Genomic DNA, 25,443 nt, shown 5'->3' on the forward strand with positions numbered 1-25,443 from the left:
TTGTGGGAGTCAGTGCGGCCTTGTTGGAGGAAGCGTGTCACTGTGGGGGTGGGCTTGGAGGTCTCCTATGCTCAAGCTACTTCCTGTTGCCTGTAAGATGCAGGACTCTCGGCTACTTCTCCAGCACCATGTCTGCCTGCACACCATCGAGTCCCACCATGATAATGGACTGAACCTCTGAACTGTAATCAAGCCACCACAATGAAATGCTTTCCTTTATAAGAGTTGCTGTGGTCATGGTGTCTCTTCGCAGCAATAAAAACCCTAACTAAGACAGTAACTAATGCTCGCAAGTTGTCACTAACCATCTGGAGAAGTCCATACAGCTTGTTAGAAGCTCACAGAACCACTAGTGTATTAGCAGGCTGGCTCTCCAAGACAGCCACACTTTACCTCTTACAGAGTGCAGAGAGGATTGGGACATTAAATATAACACAGAACAGAGGTCAGGGAAAGCTGGCAAAACTTTCTAGAATGCCTCTTTGCCTCTTCCTTTTCACCCCTGGATGGAAGACATAGCACAGGCCTCACTGTTATGAATAAGTATGTGCAAAGGTCTGCACAGTGGGCCACTGGGACAGGGAAAGGGGACGGACACTTCTCTGGTCTGCACTGAGGGTCTCTGTAGTTACACAGGAGACACATAAAGATACCGGAGAAGCTACCATACCAGGGTTTCGGTTGCTGCAGCTAAACCTACTCACAAAGACAATCCTCATCTACTCCAATATTCAGAAAGGAACCTCTGCTTTGACAAGCTTGGATTTCCTCTTCCTCAACTAAACAGTAGTAACACACGATCAGCGCAGAGGGGAAGGAGGTGACAGTGGCAACCTGTGACCAGTGCAAATGAAGGTGGGGTGAACGGGGGACACGGGGGGGGGGGGGGGGGTTCAGGGTAGCATGGAGAAATTATGATCTGATCAACGTTCATCTAAGTTATCTTCCAAATGCCAACTTTAAACCGTAAAAAACATAGTTTATTCCTTGGACAGCAGAAACTCCAACTTAGGTCTCAAGTCTGAGCCTTCACACTTGGAAAGCTTTCTTCCAGGTCCTCAGCCAGAGTCTTATCAACGCCACGTAGAGCTTGAATGAAGCCTTCCACCTGTGAATCACACAAAGAACCAAATAACTGTAGTGGAGGGAAAGGCAGTTTTAAAGACATTGATGGTTAACTATGAAAAAGCTCCTCCTGAGGCTTCCAAAGCCAACAGAGACACAGCAGATTCACAGGTGTCAGCCAAGGCACTTCCTGCAGTCACCTGAAACAGTCTAGTAGTGACCCCGGAGGTGACAAACCTCCAGCTCCTTTCACTCCCGAGCTAGCACAGATCCCTGCTGCTTTCCTTTTAGGGCAGTGCACTGACATTTTATTATAATCCTTATGTTTTCATTCCACAGATCATTTTCCTAAAAACTACTATTTTGAAATTGCCCTCAATGGTCATAAACATTGTTATGTGAGGAACCATAAAAATTAGGCTTGGGGGCTAGGCATGGTGGCATATGCCTTTAATCCCAGCACTCCAGAAGGCAGAGGCAGGCAAATCTCTATGAGTTCAAGGCTAGACTGGTCTATAGAGCAAGTTACAGTCTAGTCAAGGCTAAACAATGAGACTCTATTGAGAGAGAGAGAGAGAGAGAGAGAGAGAGAGAGAGAGAGAGAGAGAGAGAGAGAAGAGAAGGAGGAGGAGGAAGAGGAGGAGGAGGAGGAAGAGAAGGAGGAGGAAGAGAAGGAGGAGGAGGAGGAGAAGGAGAAGGAGAAGGAGAAGGAGAAGGAGAAGGAGAAGGAGAAGGAGAAGGAGAAGGAGGAGAAAAATTTAAGCTCATCAGTTAAAAGAACTGGCTATTCTTCTAGAGGACCTGGGTTTAATTCCCAGCACCCACATGGCAGCTCCCAACCATCTGTAACTACAGTTGCAAGGGATCCAATGCCCTCTTCTGGCCTTTTCAGGCAACTGCACACACATGGTGCACAGATATCTATCCAGGGAAAACACACACACACACACACAAAAAAATAAAATCCAAAAAAAATTTTAATTGAAAAAATTTAGGCTTTCACTTAGTATAAGGCTATGTACCTCATAACAGGAAGGAACACTATAAATCCATGCTGATTCCTTCCTCTTGAGATTAGAATTACATACCCTCCAGCCATCTTGCCCACAAGGCATTAAATCCTATAAGGTATACGATCATTTCTGACAATGGATTCAGCCCCCTGTACATTCACCCTACTCACCACAGAGCTGTAGCGGGGCAGGAGGCTCTGAAACACACAGGAACATTTCTGTTTGCTTAGCTGGCCCTCCTTCAGTCCCTGAGCCATGGTTTCCTACAACAAACCAAAGAAACTTTACTCTCAGAAAAGGAAAATGTCTAATGCTGCATCTGGCAAACAGATAAACATCAGTATACAAAATCACAATTAGTCCCATTGGCATTTCAAATGCCCTGCGCTGAGCAGCCATGAAGAGCCTTGTGTGTCCCACATACAGCTAGTCTCAGTGAAGGGCACCGCTCACTCATCCAGCTGCCTGAACGGGAAGTCTTCCTGCTGACTCCTCCCTGCACCTTCCCTCACTCAGGCTCTCATTTCTAGACTATTCCTGAAGATCATCGCCCTGAAACCCATTTGCTGGCCCCTGGCCTCCAGCCCTCAACTATCCCTTTATGCCTGAGGTTTTTGGAAGAATCTTTCCAAACTGATCCTATTACTTGCTTAAAAAAAGAAAAAAATTAAATAAAGAAAATTTCAGTCGCACCCCAGTTTCCTCAAGATTAAACCCAAATTCCCTGAAGGTGGCATCTAAGAAGTTTTATGACATGTCCTTGGGGTTTTAATCAACCCATCTTCCTGCTGTCTTCCTGTAACTTAAAGACAAAGGAACGTGTTTGTTTTTTCCTCCCAAACCTAAAGCCATGACAAACAATCTAAAAATATCTGAAAGCAAAATAAAGAAGATGCTGTGGTGTTTGGATGGGACTGGTCCTCACAGGCTCCCATATTTGAATGCTCTGTCACCAGGGAGTGGCTCTATTTGAAAGGATTAGGTTAGGAGGCATGCCTTGCTGGAGTAGGTGTGGCCTTGTTGGAAGTGTGTCACTGTGGGCTTTGAGGCTTCAAAAAACCAAGCAAGGACCAGTGTCTCCCTCTCTCTGCAGGTCAGGATGTAGCTCTGTTTCTTCTCCAGCACCACATCTGCCTGCACCCCATGCTCCCTCCATGATAATGGACTAACCTCTGTACTGCTTTCTTTTACAGGCGTAGCCTTGGCCATGGTGTCTCTTCCCAGCAGCAGAACACTGACTAAGACATAAGTATCCCTCAAGAAATTCACGTAAACAGTCAAAATGAATACACCAGGCTAGGGATGGAGCTGGGTGAGAAGCCCTGGGTTTGACTCCAAGCCCCACAAAAACACAACATTTTAAAAATTAGATCTTTATCAAGAGGAAACACAAACAATATACAAATATCTGGAAAGATAATCCAGCTCTCTAATAAAAAATGTAAATAAAAATAGGACACAAATTTTCACTTGTTGAATTCAATATAAAATTACAATATCTACTAAGAATCAAACAAAACTAATATTTTTCACACATCAGAAATTATCAATATAAATTTCAGTAGTCTGTTTATGTGCCCAGTATTGCATGTGTGTGCACACATACACAAAACCACAGCTATTTTAAGACTACAAATAATAACATAAAACTTTCCCAAATTGAGTAAAATCGTCATATTACTTTCATATATAAAAGAATAACTATCTGGTGGAAGGGAAGAATCAACTCTTGCAAGTTGTCCTCTGACTTCCACACATGTGCACCCTCCCCCTTAAAACAAAAAACAACAGCAGGGCTGAGGCCGCAGTTCACAGGTACAGCACCTGTCTATCATGTAAGAGGTCACAGTTCACAGGTACAGAGCCTGTCTATCATGTAAGAGGTCACAGTTCACAGGTACAGAGCCTGTCTATCATGTAAGAGGTCACAGTTCACAGGTACAGCATCTGTCTATCACGTAAGAGGCCGCAGGTCCCAGCATCACACAGGACAGGAGAGGAGAAGGGAGGAGAGAAGACATTTTTCCGATGTCATAAGAACAACAGAGAAGCTGAGGACAGGGCAAGTGGTTGGGTTTGCCTGGCCACAGCACACAGGTCGGGTGTCTCTCTACTGTGGACTGTGCTCTGCTTCTATCCCAGCACAGCCGCCCCTTCCTTAGAAGGTTAAAGTTCAGGATGTCAGCAACCCACACCTTTCATAAGAAGCCACCAATACTTCTTTCCTACCTTTGTTAACGCCTGAAGAATAGTAGAAAGGAATTCACATGAAACATCCTTCAGGATCTTCATATGGAAGTCATCTTGGGTTGAAGCACAGTGTGTGGGCTCTTCTGTGTCAGACTCTGTGGAGTTCTCTGGTTTCTTCTGACAATGCTCCATATTTTGCAACACCCGAATTAGGCTGTCAATTAGGGGAAGAGCCACTGCACCAAGTCAAGAGAACGAAATCAGCCAGGTAAGCATTCATTCGTTCATTCATTCACTCATTCATTCATTCGTTCGTTCATTCGTCCATCCATCCACCCACTCACAACGAACTAGTGTTACACACATTTTAGGGACTATAATTAGAGTGGTTTCTGCTTCTGATTCCCACTTTAACTTCCACCAGTGGTGTCTGTGACCTATAAGCTCTAATAAACTGCTTCCCCACATCCAAGCTGGTTTTGGTCAGTGCTGTGTCACAGCAGCACACAAAACTGGAATAGTCCCCAGGGCTACAGAGCTCCTCTGAAAGGCTTGAAGCGGGCAAGGAGAGAGTTAGCAGTGAGGTAAGGAGGGAGCGAACTGTGACAGGAGTTAGCACCGATGCCCCCCAAAACTACATGAAGTCTGGGCAGCACAGCAGGCGGCAGTAAGAAGGCCTAGTCCGGCAACAGCGACAAAGGGATGCTCCTGTCTCACACAGAAAACTCCCCCGGGGTTACTAGAAAGATCTCATACACACAACAGCATGGCAGCACTCACTGGCCAAGCCGCATGACAACCCAGAACAAGATAAACACATCTGCACTAAGAGATAAGACTCCCTCAGTTTTCACATCAAAGCAAGAAATCTCTGAGGTTTAGGGGTGAAGGGCTTCACAGCTGACACCATGACATCTGCACTTTTAGCTCAGGCCTCCCCGCACCTCCTGACTTAAAGTGGCCCTCACCACCCTCCCTGGACACCCCCGGCAGTGTGTTTAAAGCCAGTCGTCCTTGTCTCAGTAAGCGGCACGCCAGAGATCCCTACCCTTTCCCCATTCCCTCTCCCAGTCTCTAAAAGGAACAGTCTGGTAGAACACTCCACATTTTTACTGTTCTCGCCTCGATCAAAGCCAGAGTACTGCTTTCTTGAAAGCCACATGCCGGCCAGCCCTTCTCCCTTCTGACCCACAGCTCCCTACATTTCTCAGCACACGCCCCCCCCCCCCCCCCCCAGCCACAGAGCCTCACTCTGCTCCTCCAACACACAGGGCCCCGTGATTCTCTTCCCTTCACTCGTAACCCACTCCGCTCGCTCCTCCAACACACAGGGCCCTGTGCTTTTACGCATGCTAGTCTCCATGGGGAGCATTTCCTCCCAAGTACTCACGTGACGGCTTCCACTAGCTCCCTCAGGCTGTACTCAGTGTCACAGTGTCAGTGAGGTAACCTCTCCATAAATAAAGAATTGACACTCAGACACTGTGCTTATTTATAGAAAAAAAACAAAAAACAAACTTAAAACAGGAAGAGATCAAAACACCCTTGAGAGGCAAAAACAAGCACCTTAGGCCCAGTAACACTAAATGGAGAAACTCTAGAGCCATTCCCAATGGACAGGAAGAAGATAAAGACATCTCTACCAGTTTCTTAAAACACCAGACACTAAGCAACCCACTTAGATAAGAAAAAGAAGTCAGGGAACGAAAAGTGACAAAAGCAGATGTGACTGGATAGCAGATAAAGTTCAAGATTATTATGGGAACTACTAGTAAAAACAGTAAGACAAAGCTGGAGAGATGGCTCAGTGGTTAAGAGCACTGGCTCCTCCTCTAGAGGACCCTGGTTCAAATCCCACCACCCATATGTTGGTTCACAATCCTTTATAATCCCCATCTCAGGGGATCCAACATGTTCTGCTGGTCTCCACAGGTACCAGACATCTGTTGTACATGTGTGCATGCAGGAAAAACACCCCCCCGCACACACATACACAATCAATCATTAAATAAACAAACAAATAAATAAATAGAATTTAGGAGCAGTAAGACAGGAATGTGGATATAGCTTGGTGACAGGATTCCTACCTACATGTGCAAGGCCCTGGGTCCGACCCCAAGCACAGCAAAAACAAACTACAGCTAAGTCTATAAAGGTGCAATCAAAGTGAATGCACATCCACAGCCTCCATGAAGTCCGACAGTCCCCAGTGGAAGAAAGTATGCGACAGAGAACAGCAATTCAGAAGATAAAATGTGCAGGAATAAACCAGATAAGAATGCAAGACCCGTACGATGAGAAGCCTCAAGCCCTTCTGAAACGGACCCACACAGTGCGTTCCTGGAAATGCCACACTCAACACAATACCAATGAAAACATCAGAAAGCACACAGGGCTTTGAACTCTTCACCCTCATTCAGCACTAAACAAGTCCAACAGTCAAAAACACCAAGATATCGACTGAAGAGAGACTGACCTCACTGGGTACTGAGACATACAACTTATCAAAAGTACTCGGCGACGGATCCGTGAGCACAACAACGGAGTTAGTAAATACACAGAGGACTCAGGGAGTATTCGTGACAGAAGCAGGGTGGTACCTCTGGGCAGACTCTGGGCAGAGCCACACCGTTCGGTGCCGCTTTCTTTTTGATGCTAGGGACTGAACCAGGGGGCACTCAGGCTAAGCAAGCATCTCACTACTGAGCTGTACCCCAAGCCCCTCCTCGAGGCCTTTTTATAAACTTTATAATACTTTTGTATTAAGCACTTAACATTTTATGTTACTAGGGGAACAAGGGTGTTTTCTTTTTAAATGGAAAAAAACCTGAAAAAGAAAGCCAGTGAAGAAGAGACGCAGCCTGGCACCTGTGATCTGGCGGGCACCGGTTTCGTTTGGTGAGCAGACCCCACACTTACCTTCTTCTCTGTCCAGGTGCCCCTGCTCGGACTGGGAAGCACTGATGGCAGACAGCACCGAGAGCACAGAGGCCAGCACCGTCTTCTGCTCCTGCAGGATGATGGGCGGGTCCCCCGCTTGGCAGAACTCACGGCACACCAGGTCAAAAAGGAAATTCCATGTGGCTTTTCCAGTATCAGGGCACTGCACTTAAGAAATATTTCACAAGTAGTAATTTAAAAATAGTGAGCACTTAAGTGAGCAACTACAGCATGTTCCAAGATGGTCACCTTACCGATTGCCTGAATTCCATCATCCACTGTGGTAAGCAGCTGTAAGACGTGCATGTAAACATCCAGCCCTTCCAGGGTTTCAGAACTAGGCAGACAGAAACGGCAAATGCACTCTTAACTCCCCTGTTTAGAGGACAGCAATCATCCATTCACTCAGCAGCTACACATGACCTTGTACTAAAGCGCAGAACGTGAAACGGCCAACTGAATGGAGTCTGCTCATTAGCACTTACATTAAAACTGGGAAAAGGGAAAAATGCGTGTGTGTATGTGTGTGTCTGTACGTGAGTGTGAATATGTGAATATATATGAGTGAATGTGTATGAGTATATATGTGAGTGTATGTGTGTGAATGTCTGTGAGTATATATGTGAGTGAATGTGTGAGTGTATATATGAAGTGCATGAATGTGAGTGTGTGTGTGTCTATATGTGAGTGTGAATGTGTGAATATATGAGTGAATATGTGTAAATATATATGTGTGTGTGTGAACGTATGTGTGAATGTGTATGAGTGTATATGTGAGTGTATGTGTGTGAATGTGTGAGTGTATATATAAAGTATGTGAATGTGAGTGTGTGTGTGTGTATATGTGTGTACACATGAGGTGTGAGTCTACACACGTGTGACACTGACATTTCTACAGGAGATGTGAGGCCTACAGCACAGACGCCATGTCCTGACGCTCCTTAGACTCCACAGCTCATCCTAGCTCCCTCGCTGAGAACACCAGAGCCACAAAAACCCAATTCCTTCATCAACAGTGTGTATCCTCGGAACTCAAAACGCTGTGTCTTCAACCAGACAAGTAAGTGAGAAGAGTGCACAATTAAATGGCTCAGCTGTGTTTACTCAAGTATCTGTCACTTTGGGGCACTTAATGCCAGGGCTGGGAGACAGAGTTGGTTAGGATGTCACACCCACCTTCACAGGTGTAACGGTCTGAGAGGAAAGAAGGTAATTAAAGAGGCAATGACCACAAAACAAAACAAATTCAACACTAGAAGGCCCAGCACGAAAAGACCACACAGAAATTTAGTCAGGGAAGAGGGCTTAAGAGAAATGGTGTTTCCATGGTAATCTGAAGAGGCAGGTGTCTGCGGCATTGGAGAGACACCCTGAGCAAAGGCTTGGAGGCAAGAGGGCCTGGTTCATCTGCGGAATGCAATCTCACATAGCTGAGGCTGGAACGTGAGGTAGTTTTGTCTGTTTTAAGATCCAGACTATTTCCTAAGGAAGGCTACCGAAAAGCCTGGAGCACGAGAGCAAGATGGGAACGCGCTGCAGAAGCAGCTCCAGGGCTGAGGCTCGGGAGAAGCACGCCGGAGGGCAGGCAGCTCAGAGGGCAGAGTGTGGCACTTGGAGAACAGGCCTGGCTGCCAGGATGGGGTCACAGCAAGAGTCGGAAGCACGGCTTGGAAGTTGACTGGCCGTGAGGAAAGAGCTGGATAGGGAGGAGTCAGTAAGGGCTTCTCAATTCTCCCGCCTTCTCCAGATGGGATACTGGCAACACCATTTACTGACTGGAAATACTCAAGTAGCAGATATGTAAGTGGCTTAATCTTCATTTGATAAAAGATATAAAATTGATAGCTTTTAACGTAGCCTCGTAAGTTCTGAGAATATGCTGTTAACAACTAAGCAGATAATTCAAACGTTAATCTTACAGTTATTAGTGATAAATTGTTTTAGGACCTATAAACTACTGCCTCTCATGACAAGACATCAGAGCCCCTAAGTCGATCATTTACACAGATTGGTGTATGGACACAAGGAGGAAGGAGAGAAAACAAATACGCTCAATGGAGCTGTTTCATGTTCAATGTAAAATACAACAAGAAAATCTTTTCTCCTTGACTGTTTAAAATACATAAAATTGCCATCAGTAACTACAGCAAGCTAAACACCTATGACCAAGTCATCCTGGAGCAAATGCTTTGAACCCTTACGATTCTTGCAGAGGAACTACTCTGCCACCACAAACCTAAGAGAGACTGGCTGCATACTGAAACTAAGACTCCTCCATCTGAGGATGTTTGAACAACTGCATTTTTCCAGAACATTCTGTACACGAGTTCACCTACCGTACTTGTGTGGCGGCTTCCAGTACACAGGGGACAATCGAAAGCACCGGCTGCTCTTCAGAGTCCCCCCGGGGTTGGTCCAGAGGCCGGGCAGTCCCATTTCTAATCCACTCCAACATGAGTGTTTCATCCAAGTCGAAGAGCTTGTCCACGACCTCCCCCACCTTCACCAGCAAGTCAACTGCAGTGAAGACAGGGTTCAACTCAGAACCCAAGTGTCTGAAGCTACAAGGGGGAGGTACCACTCCTCAAGTGCTCAAGAGCCACATCTGCCAAGGTGTCGCTTCCTTCCAGGGGGTCTCCAGGAGCCTCTTTAAACTGGCTTATCTTCCTTCAGGGCAAAGTGGCTGCCTGGGGCCGGAGAGATGGCCCAGCCATTAAGAGCACTTGCTGGTACTCCAGAGCACCCAGGTTTGATTCCCAGCACCCACACAGCAAGCAGCTCACAACTGTCTGCAACTCCAGTCCTAGTGGATCTGATACCTCCTGCTGGCCTCTGTGGGTACCAGGCAGACACCAGCATGCAAGAGATACACAGATATACATGCAGGTAAACACCCATAAATTCAAAAAATGAAAACATAAAATTTTAAAATGAAAAGTCTAAAGAAGCTTCCTCCGATGTGCTCTCATCTCTCTCCCTGGATTTCATGGTGACTCACCATTTGTCGAACTTGACATGATGAAGCAAACACTAGCGTAAATAGATGGATGTTCCCGGATCCTTTCAACCCAGACACTGGCCACTTCTGTCTGGGAAAGGCAAGTAAGCAACAACCTACACGACAGATGTGAGCTCAGTATCTACGTGGAACACAGCAAAGGCCGCCGACAGTCCAGAATTCATCTGCTTTCCCGGGTCCCCGATGAGGGATTGACGGACCCCAGGGAGAGACAGGCTTACCTGCTGGTCTCTAGCAGAGTGGGTGGGTCCGAGTCACACAAACACTGCAGAAGCACCTGCCTGCAGAGCCACAGTGAACCATGAGCTTCACTCATTGCGAAGAACCAGTTTTCATTTCATTTTAAACTTTTTTTTTAATTGTAAGACAAAGCATAAATGCAGTGAATTCTAGAGCAGTGCTTCTCAACCTTCTAACACGGCGACCCCTTAATATAGTTCCTCATGTTGTGGTGACCCCCCAAACCATAAAATGACTTTGTGGCTACTTCACAGCTGTAATTTTGCTACTGTTACGAATTGTAATGTAAATATCCGATATGTGACACTCCACCCACAGGTTGAGAATCCCTGTTTTAGAGCAAACACTCATGTTTCTAAGGAACAGAGCAGAGTTGCCGATCTGCAGCTCCCTTTGCGCCCCCAATGTGTTTGTTCCTTTCCCACCTTGAAAGGGTAACACTGACTTCCCCAGAAATCATCTCCTTGCTCTGCTCCATAGTTTTGTTAATAGATTTCTGATTTTGCATTTAATTTTATATGAAAGCAGCTATGGTTTTTCCTTAAAACATCTTTTGGTTATCTGTGCATCTTTTTATCTGTTTCTAAGTGACACAAAATCGCTGTTCATGTGTTCTTCGATTCATCCTGGAACACCTTGTGTGTGGATGTAACAAAAACAATTCAAAAGGCCCAGGTCCTTAAAGACAGGGATAAACCCTTACGACCCTCTGATAAGAACAATCACTTTAACATATGCCGGACACAGACCTCTTTAAGATCCTAAGTTAACAGCCATGAACCACCACCAAGAAAATGACTGTGCCCATCAAATGGATCATGTTCTCAGATCCGGTAATCACAGAGACGCCACTATTAAAAAGCCCTCTGGCTTTTAGAAGAGAACCAGCCTCTAGGCTTGTCCGACAGCCTTTTAATCCCACAGGGAACTCCTTACCTTCTGGTCTGTGGGCAAGTCCCACTCCCCGATCTAAGTCAAAGTTCTCAGAGCAACACTGTGCAGCACTCAAGTTTCCCAGACTAGTTCTGGGTCCTTGGATTCGCTATGCTCACACTGTTCTGGGTTCTGGCCAGCGGCCCCTAGCTCACCTTGGGCTCTACACATTCTTCTCCCTGCCCACCTGCTCGCTGTGATGATTCATGCCTTACCATGGATGCCCAGGCTCGGTCCTGAGTCATGTCCATAGCTGCTACAGAACCACATCAACACACAGGTGTCCTGAGACAATGAAACACCACACTCCACACTTACTTCTAGGTACCAGGGTTCCCTTGGGGTAGAAACTTAGAACCCATCCTGAGAAACACGGCTATTAGGTAGTAGGACTTACCCACGATCCTCGCAGCTGCTGATGGACACACATATCTCCTGGAAACAAGCCATATTCCCTAAAATTCCCACACAGATTTCCTGTCAAATCAAATAACACAAGTCACAATGGCTGTGAGGAAAAAGCCACAAGAATAACAACGTCAACAAAAACTTCTACTGAACCAAGTTTGGGGGGAGGAAAGGGGGAGGCAGAATATGGAAGTTTACTGATGGCACCCAGATTTACATAATTGGCTTATACAGCTCACGTAGTTGAGAAGGAATAAAAGACACAAAGGAAGTCCAAAGGCAGAAATCACAGTTGAAGAAACGCTATGGTGGAAAGAGTTCTTAACATGGACAACTAATGGAGAGAGAGCACAGGAACGGGAGACGGGAAACATGAGAAATACAGCAGAGGAAAAGGATCAGGATTAAAAGGATTTGACTGCCATGCTCTGAGTTTAGACTTAATATGGGATGGCATCTGGAGCCATGAAGGTTCTCAGAGAGGGAACCCAACACAGCGAAGCACGTTATCCATGTATCGTTTCACACAGTAGTCACAAGATGGGGACTGTATTGTCCCCACTCTTCAAATGAGGAAACCCCGGGAGGACAAGCAACCTGCCTAAGGTCTCCAAGTGGGATAGAGCAGCAGTCCGGAGCTGGGTGTACCAGGGTACTCCGCCTAAGAAGACATGGCTGCTATTATCAATGAGGGGTGACGGCGGGCATGGAAAAGCTCAGAGCTGAAGATCCTAGAGGGGAAGGCAAATAGTCTGTCAGAAGGTGAAGAGAGAGTGTAAGGCACAGCTCATGGCAGTGAGGGTGCCTCGGTTTCCCAGTCAGAAGTACCAGTCCTATCAACAGGAAAAATTAAGATGAAAGGACCCAGTGCGTTCACACAGAACAAGGTTCCCAAACTGGCTGGGACGCCACACTCAGGGAGTTTGCCAAGTTTCCAAGCCCCATCAACTCTCCTGACTCAGAATCTCCAGGGTACAGCCTCTGGAGCTGGTGTTTACTAAGTGCATCGGGAGTTCTTATGATCAGTGTGATGATCACTGAATTAGAACAGAGGATACGGGATTAGAAAATAGTCATGCAGGTGGAAAATTCCTGAAGAAGGTTGGAAGTGACACCAGTTACCAAGGGAGAGTCAGGACTTGTGGCACTGCAGGAATGGAGCTGTGACTTAGGAGAGTAAGACATGGAGCTACGCTGCCTGTGGTGGTGTGTGCCTGTGTCCCTAGTGTCTTCAAGATGGAGATGGAGCCTGCAGGCTCAACCCCGAATCCTAAGTGTGCCCGGGCTCACAAGGGAAGTGACCGTAACGAGAACAGGGGTGTGCACCCTGGACAGAGTCCAGACTCAGGCACAGAAGAAACAGGAAGGGACAAAAGCTGATGAAAGCAAAAGAGGGACTAAAGAGCTTAGTTAAACGCAGGTGGGTCAAACATTGGGAAAAGAGCAAGCGATCTGGGGCAGAAAACACGCATTCTCTTAGACACTAGAGAGGTAAGGAGTGACCTTTCTGCTGAAGACCAAGCTCCTGTCTGGGCTGCTCATGGGAGTCCCTGGTAGATGTCAAAAACTTAGACTCCCACATGTGGAGATGTGGCCTGACTTTTGAAGGTCCTCTAGGACAAAGCTTTTGAAAAGAGTATGGCCCTGGTCTAAAGTACTGACATCACCTGGGAACACAGCGGACACCCAGGTCCTGCCCCGACCTACTGGACCAGATGCTCTTGAGGTGGGCTTGGCACCAGTGACCTGGGACATCTGACGTTTAAGATCGGTGGCCTAGTGATTCCATCATACGGCCACGGCTGAGAACCACTGTTGTAGCAGGCTGTGGCCAGGACACATTTACAGCAATGTGGCTAATTTCTGAACTAATCATGATTCATATAAAAAACAGTAAAATCAAGGGGAATACCACCAAATTGTCAGCACTTAATGTTAATATATGGACCCATTATGGGTGGAGCATCTCACTAAATAAAAACCTTAACTCAAGGAGCTGGAGAGACGGCTCAGCAGTCACGAGCACTGGCTGCTCTTCCTTCCTGGGAGTCACATGGTGGCTCCCATCCATTTACAATGAGATCCAGTGCCCTCTTCTGGAGTACAGACATGCACGCAGACAAAGCACCCATATCCATAAATATGTATTTTTTAAATCTTCATTCAACATTCAATTTGTAATACACCCCACGGAATTTTCCACTTTGTCTCAAAGGAAAAGAAGCAACACTAACTAGGGTTACACTGGAGCTGGGAGAGGCTCAGACTCCAGCTCCGTCTTCACAAGCTGTGTGAGTCTAGACACATTATCTTAGTCTGAGACTCGGCTCTTTATCTATTATGTGTGTCTCAAAGGAGGAGTAAAGGCCGAGAGTAGAGCGTGCATGTTCATAGACTACAGTCACCCAACACACATTGACAATCACGCATTGTGTGCACTGCACGTAGAGACAGACACGTCAGGAAAGGTCGGGGCACTGCACTGCTCACAGAGTGCACTGCACACAGAGACAGTAAAGCTCGGGACACTGCACTGCTCACGGAGTGCACTGTACACAGAGACAGACAGGAAAGCTTGGGACACTGCATTGCTCACGGAGTGCACTGCACACAGAGACAGTAAAGCTTGAGACACTGCACTGCTCACAGAGTGCACTGCACATAGAGACAGGAAAGCTTGGGACACTGCACTGCTCACAGAGTGCACTGCACACAGAGACAGGCAGGAAAGCTTGGGACACTGCACTGCTCACAGAGTTCCAGCTGTTGCTCTGGGGAGCTTGTCTCTCAGCAATGACCACAAGGCAGAAAAGTGCCACACTGAGTAACAGACTGAAAGGGAAGGGAAGGCCAGAAATGGTGGCATGCTGGTGAGCCGGGATGCAGACCACCCTCAACCAGGAAGAGCGTGCAGGTAGATTGTACACCAGAGTTCTCACAATCAGACTGTGGGAGTCCTGACCAGCAACAACTTTAAGACGTTGTTAGGCAATGGAGGGCTTTGTGAATAAAAAGAACAATGAACTGAGAAATAAACAGCGGGTCTAGGCACTGTTTCTGGTTCTGTCACTTATTACAGCCTAGTATGGTTATGCCTATCTGGTTTCCACGGCTGTTAAATTATTGCTCTCCCTAATCTAATCCAAATCTAAAATTCTACATATCTAGTCATTTCAAGGAGTATGTTACCTAAGAATGTTCAATAAGTATTTTTACACCGATTTATTTGCATAAGCAAAACTAGAGAGAAGAACTGTACACACTTACTCTTAATCGGGGGCACCTGGATTTGGCCAGCACTCCCATGAATATGTCAGGAGCCTTAAATTCTTGGAGAAATAAAGCCACATCCTACAAACAAAAATGATTAGCAATTTAGATGCTGCATACTGCTCAAGCTCCAGAGCTCAGACAACCCTAAAAGTTTAATTTCCTGCTTGCTTCCTTTCATTCACAAGGGGAAAATCAAAGGTCAGGAACTGTGTCAAAAAGACACAGTAAGCCAGGAAGTGGTGGTGCACACCTTTAATCCCATAAGCACATGGGAAGCAGAGACAGGTGATCTCTGTAAGTCTAAGGCCTGCCTGGTCTACAGAGTGAGTTCCAGAACAGCCAGGGCTACACAGAGAAACCTTGTCTTGAAAAATACAAAACAAAAAACCCAACCAAATAAAAAGATAAACGTACCAGAAGAGCCTTCGTGGTACTCGGTCCCAAGACAGTAGAACAAACCCATAAACAAATCTAACCCTGACTGAGACACAACTGAGAATAGCCTTCCTTTTATTCTGCACCGAATACATCTTTTCTGTCCATCCAGAATTCTCATTAAGTTATCCAAACACATTTGCCGACTGCCAGATTTAAGTTAGAAGCTGGGGGTGAGAAAGGGGAATGGGGAAGGAGTCAACTCCTAAATCCTACCCTGTAAGTACCTAAAACTGAGATAAGTACTACTGACTTACGTCCAATATCGGGACTTGGGTTTCCAAAATCCTTCAAAGAAAAAAAAAAAATAAAGGAGTGGTGATGGTAATTAACAGAAAAAAATTCTGTTTACAAAGTAACTATAGTAGCCTGGAACTTTCTCCCTGGAGATTTTGTTCCACCCACATCATCTAAAGATGAACCTAGAGTGACATGTGACCCCAAAGAGATGGCATTCACCGAGGAATGTAAGGTACAAAAGCTAAATCTGTTAGCTCCAGGGTATGCCAATTATAAACCATACACTACATAATAAAGTTTCAGTCGATGATGACTACATATAAATGTATGTATGTGTACATGTATATATGTATGTCAGTGGCCCCATGAAATTATACTGCCTAGTGATGTCATAGCTATCTTAGTTCACATTTATGTTAAATACACTATGCTGTCCATAGGACGAAACTGTATATATGTTCAAGGCACAAGTTTGACATTAATAGCTCCTGGGACTTCATACCCTGAACCACAAACTGGAGAGACTATAGTCCCTTGAACAGTGAAGGAATGAATCTTTTTAAAACCTCTTCACTCTTGAGTCTTTTCAGAATTTCACTTCCATCCTCATACCTCATCCATGGACATATCCCAGACCCTGCAAATTTCATTCTCCATTTCTTCAGCAAGCTCCATCTGCTGCTCATCATCATCTGAGTCGGACTTGTCACTTTCAAGTGTGACAATCTTCAGAAACATAAAGAAAAAAAAGATCAGTTAAAATACTCAGAGTTCTCCAAGTAATATTATCACTTAGAAGTCTCCAAGAGAGTAACCCTGAAGCATTTCCTCTGGCAAAATAGTTTCTAAAACCTAGAGCCTTGGATAGATCTTCACGTTCTATATTCTTGGAGTAAACAGTGTCTGTAGGCAACAGAAAAACACAGGAATGAAATGTCAACAATAAACTTTCGCTTTCAAACAGTTTAGGATTAGTGTAGAAAAGACATGGAAACTGAGTCACAATAGAGAAGGCGGACTTAGCTGAACTGGTGAAAAGAGCTATGGGAGGAAAAACGAAGGACCAATGACCTGCTCCTGGGAGAAGAAAGACATTTCTCTTAAAAGAAGTGAACTCTCATGGAAGGGCAGGACTCTGTCCTGGGAATGAGATGAGCATTCAGAGGTGCGTTCAAGAGTTCAGAAAGCACCGCACATGTCTGGAGATAGTCAACAGACTGCTGGTGAGGGAACACAACAGTAAGTAAAAGGAGGCTGAAGGGGTGCGACCAGCCTTGGAGCCCCAGTTAAGAAACAGAAAGTTTTCTCTCATGAGCAACAAAAACACCCTTTAAAAGTAATAAAAAGGAAGGCTGCTTTGGCCACTATGTAGAAAACGGCTCTGAAAAAAACAAAACCAAAAACAGGAGTTGGCGGTATGGAAGGCAGTATACAGAAAAATCTGACAGTTCCTGTAAACCAAACACATTTCAAGCACTCTACTGTCATGATAATCTCAGTCTACATAAAAACTTGTGTACGACAATACTGGTTATCCTATTTTATACAAAGTGTGAAAGAAACCGAGGCTCTGGGTTAACTAGCACGCTTCCAGCATGAGATGAGCTCGTGTCTCGGAGATCAGGGCTGTCTGACTCCAAACTATGCACTCCGCTGTGACAAGAGCCGACGAAACGGGAATGGCAGGGTCTCGACTTCAGAAGTGACAATGGGGCTGGGAAGCAAAATCCCAGTGAAGTATGTGCGTGGCGGTGCTCTGGGAAGTTAGGAATTGGCACCGCGAACCTCCAGCATCCCATCCACTCCCTTGGTTCCGAGGGCGCCTGCGCGAGTCTCCCCACCTGGATGAGCCCGCTGAGGACGCCGAAGAGCCAGTGCTTGCTGTAGACCGTGCTCCCAATGCAGTCTCCCCCGGCCAGGTCCTCCTCGTCCTCCTGATCGCAGCTAGGCGGCGGAGGCGACGGGTTACGGTCCATGCTGGCGCGCAGGAGCCACGCCGGAAGCCCGGAGGAGGCAAGAGGACGTGCCAGAGAGCCCGACGCACCCAGCGCGGCTCCGCACAGCGCCCCCTGCCGTCAGATTCCTGCAGAACGGGTGGGAATCTTCCTCCAAAGTGTCCACCCAGGACCAGGCACATCAGCATTACCTTTGTCTGGACCGAAGAGGGGAAGGGAAGAGGGGGGGAAAAAAAAAAAAAAAAAAAAAAGAGGAGGAAGAGGAGGATGGAGATGCTTGGACGTGGGACTTCAATACAAGCTGAATCTGGATGAAGAACCGAATATATAAAACAAAACTTTTACGTCTAGAAGAAACTGTAAAGAACATTTAATGACCTCAGAGATAGGAAGCGTTTTCTTAAAATACACAGGAGCCTAATGTGAGAAACGGCCACATTTCTCAGACTGGGGAGATGGCTCAGCGGTTAAGAGCACTCACTGGTCTAACAGAGGATCCGGTTCCTGTTCCAGCATCCACATGGCAGCTCACACCCCTCTGTAGCTCCTGTTCCCCGGGGGATCCGATGCTGCCTTCGGGCCTCTGCTGGCATCAGACATGCACAGACACACATACAGGCGAAACACATAAAAAATTAATTGCTACATTTCTATCATTCTGCATAAGGCTCAGCTGGACATGGTAGCTCACACCTGTGACCTCAGCACCTGAGAGGCTGAGGAAGGCATTGTCACAAATTTAAGGCAGTCTGTGCTTCACAATGAGACGCTGTCTAATGATGATATGTAGGTCTTCAAATTGGGGAAAAATCAGTCTATAAATAACATAGGCTCAGGATCAAGAATAACAAAATCTTATAACTAATAAATCAGTAAGAAAGAGACAACTCATTAAGAAAACAGACAGAACATAGAAATAGACAATTCACAAAGGAGGAGGCAAAACTGAGGGGACTGTTAAAAGGATCTCCAAGTCCGGTTTATGTAAAATGCATGAAGGTCGGGGACAGAGCTCAGTGGAAGAGCACATGTGTGCCAAGTATGCCCGAGGCCCTGGGTTCAGTCCCCATTCACAAAGATACGTACATTCCATGGAGATGTAAATTTAGATCAGTGTAAGTTACCACTTTGCATCCCCACAGCTGAATCTGACCACTCCGAGTATAAACAGGATGGCGGAGAGGGGAGAATTTCACACACTGAAGAGAGACTTCACCTGAGCACAGCTACTTTGCAGGGCAGTGTGATCAAAGCTACTTGATTTCAAGAATGGTGACCTATTTTTTAAGGTTTGAAGTGTGTCCTACCTGCACATTTTTAAAGACACAGACAAGGCTAGGACAAAAGAAAAACTACCGGAGGCCATTATATACACCAAATATTGGCACTGTTTCGTGAAACCTTTGTTTCTGTTGCACACAAAATGCCAAGTGTTTCACAGAGCTTCTGTCTTGTTACACCACACGCACCACACATACACACCACCACATCACACACACTCACCACATACACCACACACACATATACATCACACACCACACACACCACACACACTACACACACACCACACATACACCACACACACACCACATACACATACACTGCATAACACACACACCACACACACTCACCACACACATACACTACACACACACACACACATACACTGCATAACACACACCACACACACACACCACACACATCACACCACACACACACATACACCACACACACCAAACACACACCACACACTCATCACATACACATACAACCACACACATACACCACACACATAACACCACACACACATCACACCACACACACACATACACCACACACACCAAACACACATACCACACACACACACACACCACACCACACCACACCACACACACATCGTGCAGGAGGAGGGGTGTATTTAAGGTACATGTTAAGATATGTCAGCCCTTCATTAGTGTTTGGTTTATACATTACATCATCTTACATTTCAGCATTCACTTGTGGGTTTTTAATTCCTTGTTTGATTCTTTCTTCCTTTGAACAGGGTCAAGCTACATAGCCCAGGCTAGCCTGCTACTCACCATCCTCAGGCCACCACCTCCAGCAGCTAGGATTGTAGGCACGTGCCATCATGCCCGGCAACTCCAGGTGAAGTTTTGTTTTGGGTTTTGTGAGTTTTGAATTCTTTTATCTGTGGGTCACACTACTACACTGATGTTTACATACATACTTTGTGAATTTTCTTTTCTCTTAGAATCCCAGGGGCAGGAACTTGGATTAATTGTGGCTCTTGTTTATGGTATCTTCTGATTTGTCATTACTCAACCAAGCTTTCCTGGTCCTTCTCTCTCTCAGAATTACTATCTATAACCAGAAAGTAGTTATTCTTTTCTCTCTTTTTTCCAAACACTCCTTTCTGTTGTCCTTGAATGAAAGCACAGGTCAATTCATGCTTCTCTGGTTACTCATAGGAAATCAACAACCTTGCATGATTTTAAACCATGAGCTTGAAGACTTTGTTGAATTAACCATGAGGACTGCAGACCTTGGGGCCACATAACGATTGGGACTTCCCGCTCACTTAGAGTGCGTTTTCTCCCCTTTCCTAATTCAGCTCATGCTGAATAGGCTCTGTAGGTTGGGGATGGTGACTTTGTTTTCTTGTCCGTGTTCTTCCGCACACAGATCACCAGCTGCTCTTTCTGACCCCTCCTGGAAGGAGAAGGGGCAGGCAGAAGTGAGAGGCAGGAAAGGAAGAAAAAGTCGTACCCATGACAATTTCATAAGATGGTTCTGTGTCCTCTGGGCCTAACAGGTATTTTTATTGTTGTTGTTTTTTCAAGACAGGCTTTCTCTGTGTAGCTTTGGAGCCTGTCCTGGAACTCACTCTATAGACCAGGCTGGCCTCGAACTCAGAGATCCTCCTGCCTTTGCTTCCCAAGTGCTAGGATTAAAGGTGTGCACCACCACCACACAGCCCCTAACAGGTATTTTAGCTGACACCATCCCCCATCTCGTGTGTGTGTGTGTGTGTGTGTGTGTGTGTGTGTGTGTGTGTGTTCTCTATTGTTTTCTTTCCAAGCTGCTAGAGATTGAACCTAGGTAGGCAAGGACTCAACTGCTGAGATACACTGCCAGCCTATGAAAGTGGCTTACAAAACGCCAACTTCAATACAGTTGCTCCCTGCTTATCAATGCTGTGGAGGCCTACTGCATCTGCACACGGGAGCTGCAGACCATGGCTGGTCAGGAAACCCTCTCCTCTGCTGTCTTCCAAAAGACTCTACTGGACAAGGTGAAACTGGACCCCTCTGCTGGGGCCTCTCTGTCTTCTTCCGCCTATGTTAAGGCCTACAGCCTGGCCTCAGCAGACAAGAATTTATATGTATATTATTAATACAAACTAGTTTACACCTCAGCAAAGGAGTGGGTGAGAGATTCAAGAACTCCTGGGACTAGGCCACCGAAGCAAGGGAGGGACCAACAGAAGACCAGAATTGGAGGAGGCAGCTAATGACAGAGGACACAGCTGCCCAGACAGAAAAGGACTTCCTGAGCCAGCGTGACCCAGGGAAGGCTATGGTTGGGTAAAGGAACAACATGGAATATCTGAGCCCCAGTTTCCAAGATTGGAGAATCTTCAGGGATTGTGTAAAGGGAGCAGCCCCAGGCTATACCTGGAGCCTGGAGCTGGTCACGGCTGGAGTCAGTCCATCATAGGTCAGCATACTTTTGCTTTTTGATAATTTCTTACAGGTTGTAGGGAGGGAGGTGCCAAAGATTTCTATCCCAGAGACATATGGCAGAATATGTTGTCTTCTCACCAGAATTAATTTTACAAAATGGGAGTGACTTGCCTTTTTGGGGGGTTAACATTATCTATAGAAACATCTAGATCTGAGGCTTTCTTTGTGAAGCATCAATCTCTTAAAACAATTACAGGATGGCTTTGATTTCATCTTCAGTCTTTGTGAGTTATATTTTGCTAAGCAAAAATTTATTGATTATTTTATAGGAAGGACACGGGGTTGGAAGGAAGGGCCTCATGCATGCTAGGCAATCACTCTGTTATTAGGCTTCATCCTCAGCTCAGAATGTGTAATTTTTATCTAGTTTTTAACTTCATAACTGAAATCATACACAATGCTTTCTTGCTATCTGCCTGTGTTTGAGGGGATACATGATACATGTTTTGGTCCATGTGTAGACATATAGAGTTATACTCCAACTCCTACCTTTTCATATCTCTTTCTTTAAAAAAAACAAAACAGTGGTGTTTCTTGGTCATTCCCATGGCCTACAATCCTCAATATGACTGCCCTGTGCTCTTTCAAATGACAGTGACAAGTTTATATTTCACAAGTATTTATTCAACATTTTGGGGTGCTTAGGGATCCAGAGTTTAGGAACTAATTCAAGTCAGTAATCGCCTCTTTGGGGTCTGCATGGCTGGGAACAACATGAAGAGAAAACTCAGTATTTACTAGGCAGGCCAGGAGGTCGAAAGTAGTTGGGATCTCTACCACTCCGACCCCATTCGTTGGCAAACTGGTTAGCTCTTGATTGCTCTGTTCCACGTCCTGTGAACCTCCGAATACCCTCTCTGGCATCACTGCAATCAAGACAGACAAGAAGAAGACCCATAACCAAGCTGATGGCAATGGCCCCACCCTCTGGACTCCCTTCTTCAAGAGATGGCCGTAAGAGGAGCCCAGGAACACCAGGAAAGGAGAGGATGGTACTAATCCCGCCTGAGTAAACACCTGCTCAGCCCAGGAAGTCACCCTCATGCTGGATGAGCAGCACCAGGAGAGAGAGGGTGGGGTATCATGCATCATTGCCAACCACTCCCAGTACTATGCACAGAAAAGAGGACGGTTAATGGGCAGTGTGCACAGGATGCAGAGGAGAGACCCTCCTGACTGTCCAGAGCAGTCAAGCTCTGCTCACCGAGACCTCTGTTACCTGATCACTTTAGCAGCCCAGGCTCCTCCTGGTCCCCTTTGGGCAGCATCATAGTTCCCTCTAGCACGGAAGTATCTGTCTGAGTATTTCCAGTTGGCCTCTCTCATGTCAGAGTAAGCCCGCCACATGTCTCTAGTCCCTGGAGAGTTAGGAGAATGATGAGGAAGATTGCATTTAGGCAAAAGAGAGGGTTAAAACTTCTGCCCAACGACTTCAGCCTTTCACAAGCCACAGAAATGTTGCTGGCTTGAAAAGAATAGTTCTTACTTCCCCATGCCTTGCAAGGGGAAGTACTTTTGGGATGAGTTTTATTCTGAGGGATTCCTGTCTTAACTTTGTTGCTGTTCGTCTTTGGCTGCTCCAAAAGCATATAGAGGAGAGATGCTCTCTAGGGGATGTTTTATCATGTGATAATGAAGCCCTTTCTGAAATGGCCCAGGGAAATGTCTCTCTATGGTGTGAGACATGAGGCCTCTTCCCTTCCTCTGCTCCCCTCTCTTCTTCTTCCATTTCTTTCCTTTCTCTTATGTTCTCTTCCTTTAGAGATAGCATGCATCTCTATATAACCCTGGCCAGCCTGAAACTCACAATCCTTCTGCCTCAGCCTCCCAAGTGGAGGCACCACTGCAGCCACAGCTCTCTCCTAGCACAGGCCATGGGAGAAACTGCTCTCCGGGCAGAGTGAGTGCAGTTCTGCTCTGACTCCACGGAATGTCCAGGATCTATTGCAACCTGAGCTGTTCTCAGCTCTTCATCAGCGGAGACAACAGTGAGTTCTCTGATACAGACAGAAACAAGCTGGATGATCAGACTCTAGGTGGCAAAGGGCACACTAGGTTTGAAACATCTACATCCTCTCCAAGAACAGGGAAGAGTATTAGCCACCTTGATGGTTATGCAGAAAACCTGAGAAAATGAACATGGGATGTTCACGGAAGATGCTCAATTTATCATCTCATTTCTCTGCTTCTCAGGAAGGTACCACAAACAGCAAAAGGTGTAAACTAAGGGCAGCTGTGGTGAGCTGTGCACTGAAGGACAGATCCAGCTAACATTAAATGGGAAATGTCTTCAAAAGTGACAAGTTAGGAGAAAAGGGAAAGCCCAATATCTAGGTTCATTTAATTTTTATTGTGCTGTGGCTGGTGGGATGTATTTCCCTTGGTGACAGTTTCTTGACCATGTCTCAGCCCCAGAAGACCTATATTCCAGGTAAGCAAGTCACTGTCTTCTGTGGGTGGCAGAGGATCTGGAGCGTCCTTCACAGGCAGCTGCCTTCCCCAACCCATGACCTGCTGCTTCTCAGGTCAACAGTGAGTGTGTGCTCATGAAGTCCTCTCTCTGTCCGGGGAGCTGTGTCGTGGATTATGAGGAGCGGGCCAACCTGGGCTAACCTGTGCTCTTCCGGGGTGTTTTGTTGTTGTTCGTTAGCTTATTATGCTTTGTTTCCTTAAAAGATAGATGTGGCACTACACCACGAGATTAATTTAAAAACTAATTCATTTCCACACATATTGGACAATGCGTTTTCATTGTGTGAAAAGTTCAGTTAGCCTTGGCTGCTGTCACTGTGGACTGGGGACTGCAGTGCTTCTCCCGTGCCTGGCCTAGAACACTAACATTACCCTTGGGATGTACTTCAATTCACAGTCACCAGACATAGACATGAGCTGCCACAAGGGGGCAGCAGATCCCCTCTTCTGTTGGCGAATCTGCAACTTTCAAATACAGATTGTTCCTACACTCCGGTGGGAAAGCTGCTGTACAAACATTACGTGATCTCAGACTTGGGATCCTCACAGAAAAAGGTAAACATTGACCAGAAGAGTTCAGAACTACATGGGAAGAGCAACACAGCTTGTCTATCCATGGAGACTTCACAAGCACGTTATCCCTTAATTATGTGGTCCCTGCTCTGGTAAATACTTGGAACTCACAAATACAACCGCCTGTCCCCATCCTTTGCCCTTACCTTGACCAGCCTCTTTCATGAACTCAAACCAGCTTTGGCTGTCAACTCCCAGGACCAGGAAGCAACAAATGATGGCAATGGATGGCTTCATCCTGCTGTAGGGCCGGGAAAACACAAGGATGAATATGCCATTTCTTTGGGTGGCGGATGCTTCTGTAATGTTGAGCTGTCCTTTCATGCCAATAACCAATCCCACTGGATTTTATACATAAACCCACACACGTGTAGAGGTGGATGATATAAGTGGATTCCAGGGAGCTATCTAGCTCCCCATTTCCACGTTTCATTAGACTCCTACTGACTGAGAGTTTGCAAATGGACCATTAGCATAAAGCACATTGCATTCCAATCTTGCCAGCCACAACCCAACTGTATAGGAAGTTTCCAGAGAGGCGTGTAGGGGCTTTATAACCATCATAGACCTCTGCAGTCTATCTGTAGAGGGCTGACTCCACCCTCCCCTGAATTCACACAGAAGCATACAACAAATCTCCATGATAAAAATATCACCTCCAGTGAATTCTAATCCATCCGGTAGAGTCAGGAAAGAGACAGAGCAGGAAAACACAACAAGTGAATGCTGGCAGGGAAAAGAATCTGCAAAGAGCAAATGTCGGAAAGTTCTGACAACTCACCCTGGGCTGTCAGTTCCTGCTGAGACTCCTGGTGAGTGGTTTGTGTCACTTGTTGAGGAGATGTGGCTGAGGTTATCTATATATACTGTCACTTGGCTAGTGGAGCAAAATCCCCTGTTTCATCTTGCATAATCCCACTTGGCCATCATTTATCTTTCAG

General features: G+C 46.1%; 2 protein-coding genes across 3 annotated transcripts; both read right to left on the reverse strand.

Moving 5' to 3' along the window:
• Positions 1-958: 958 nt before the first annotated feature.
• On the reverse strand, positions 959-17,744 carry Saal1 (serum amyloid A like 1). The gene is made up of 12 exons (XM_059274449.1): positions 17,598-17,744; positions 16,369-16,482; positions 15,076-15,159; positions 11,798-11,877; positions 10,449-10,508; positions 10,207-10,322; positions 9,545-9,725; positions 7,463-7,545; positions 7,188-7,376; positions 4,308-4,504; positions 2,249-2,341; positions 959-1,108 (listed from the first exon to the last, which is right to left on the reverse strand). The coding sequence occupies exons 1-12, from the start codon at positions 17,730-17,732 to the stop codon at positions 1,016-1,018; spliced, it is 1,425 nt and encodes a 474-aa protein (XP_059130432.1). The 5' UTR covers positions 17,733-17,744; the 3' UTR covers positions 959-1,015.
• A 4,332-nt stretch (positions 17,745-22,076) lies between these two features.
• LOC131920040 (serum amyloid A-1 protein-like) lies at positions 22,077-24,993 on the reverse strand. Of its 2 annotated transcripts, none has more exons than XM_059274467.1 (3): positions 24,649-24,993; positions 22,677-22,815; positions 22,077-22,230 (listed from the first exon to the last, which is right to left on the reverse strand). In XM_059274467.1, the coding sequence occupies exons 1-3, from the start codon at positions 24,824-24,826 to the stop codon at positions 22,185-22,187; spliced, it is 363 nt and encodes a 120-aa protein (XP_059130450.1). In that variant the 5' UTR covers positions 24,827-24,993; the 3' UTR covers positions 22,077-22,184. The 2 variants fall into 2 exon arrangements, with proteins under 2 accessions (XP_059130450.1, XP_059130442.1); XM_059274459.1 differs by having other exon boundaries at positions 22,077-22,323.
• Between the last annotated feature and the right edge of the window lie 450 nt (positions 24,994-25,443).

The sequence above is a fragment of the Peromyscus eremicus genome, chromosome 1, assembly GCF_949786415.1.
Source record: "Peromyscus eremicus chromosome 1, PerEre_H2_v1, whole genome shotgun sequence".
NCBI classification, from domain to species: Eukaryota; Metazoa; Chordata; class Mammalia; order Rodentia; family Cricetidae; genus Peromyscus; species Peromyscus eremicus.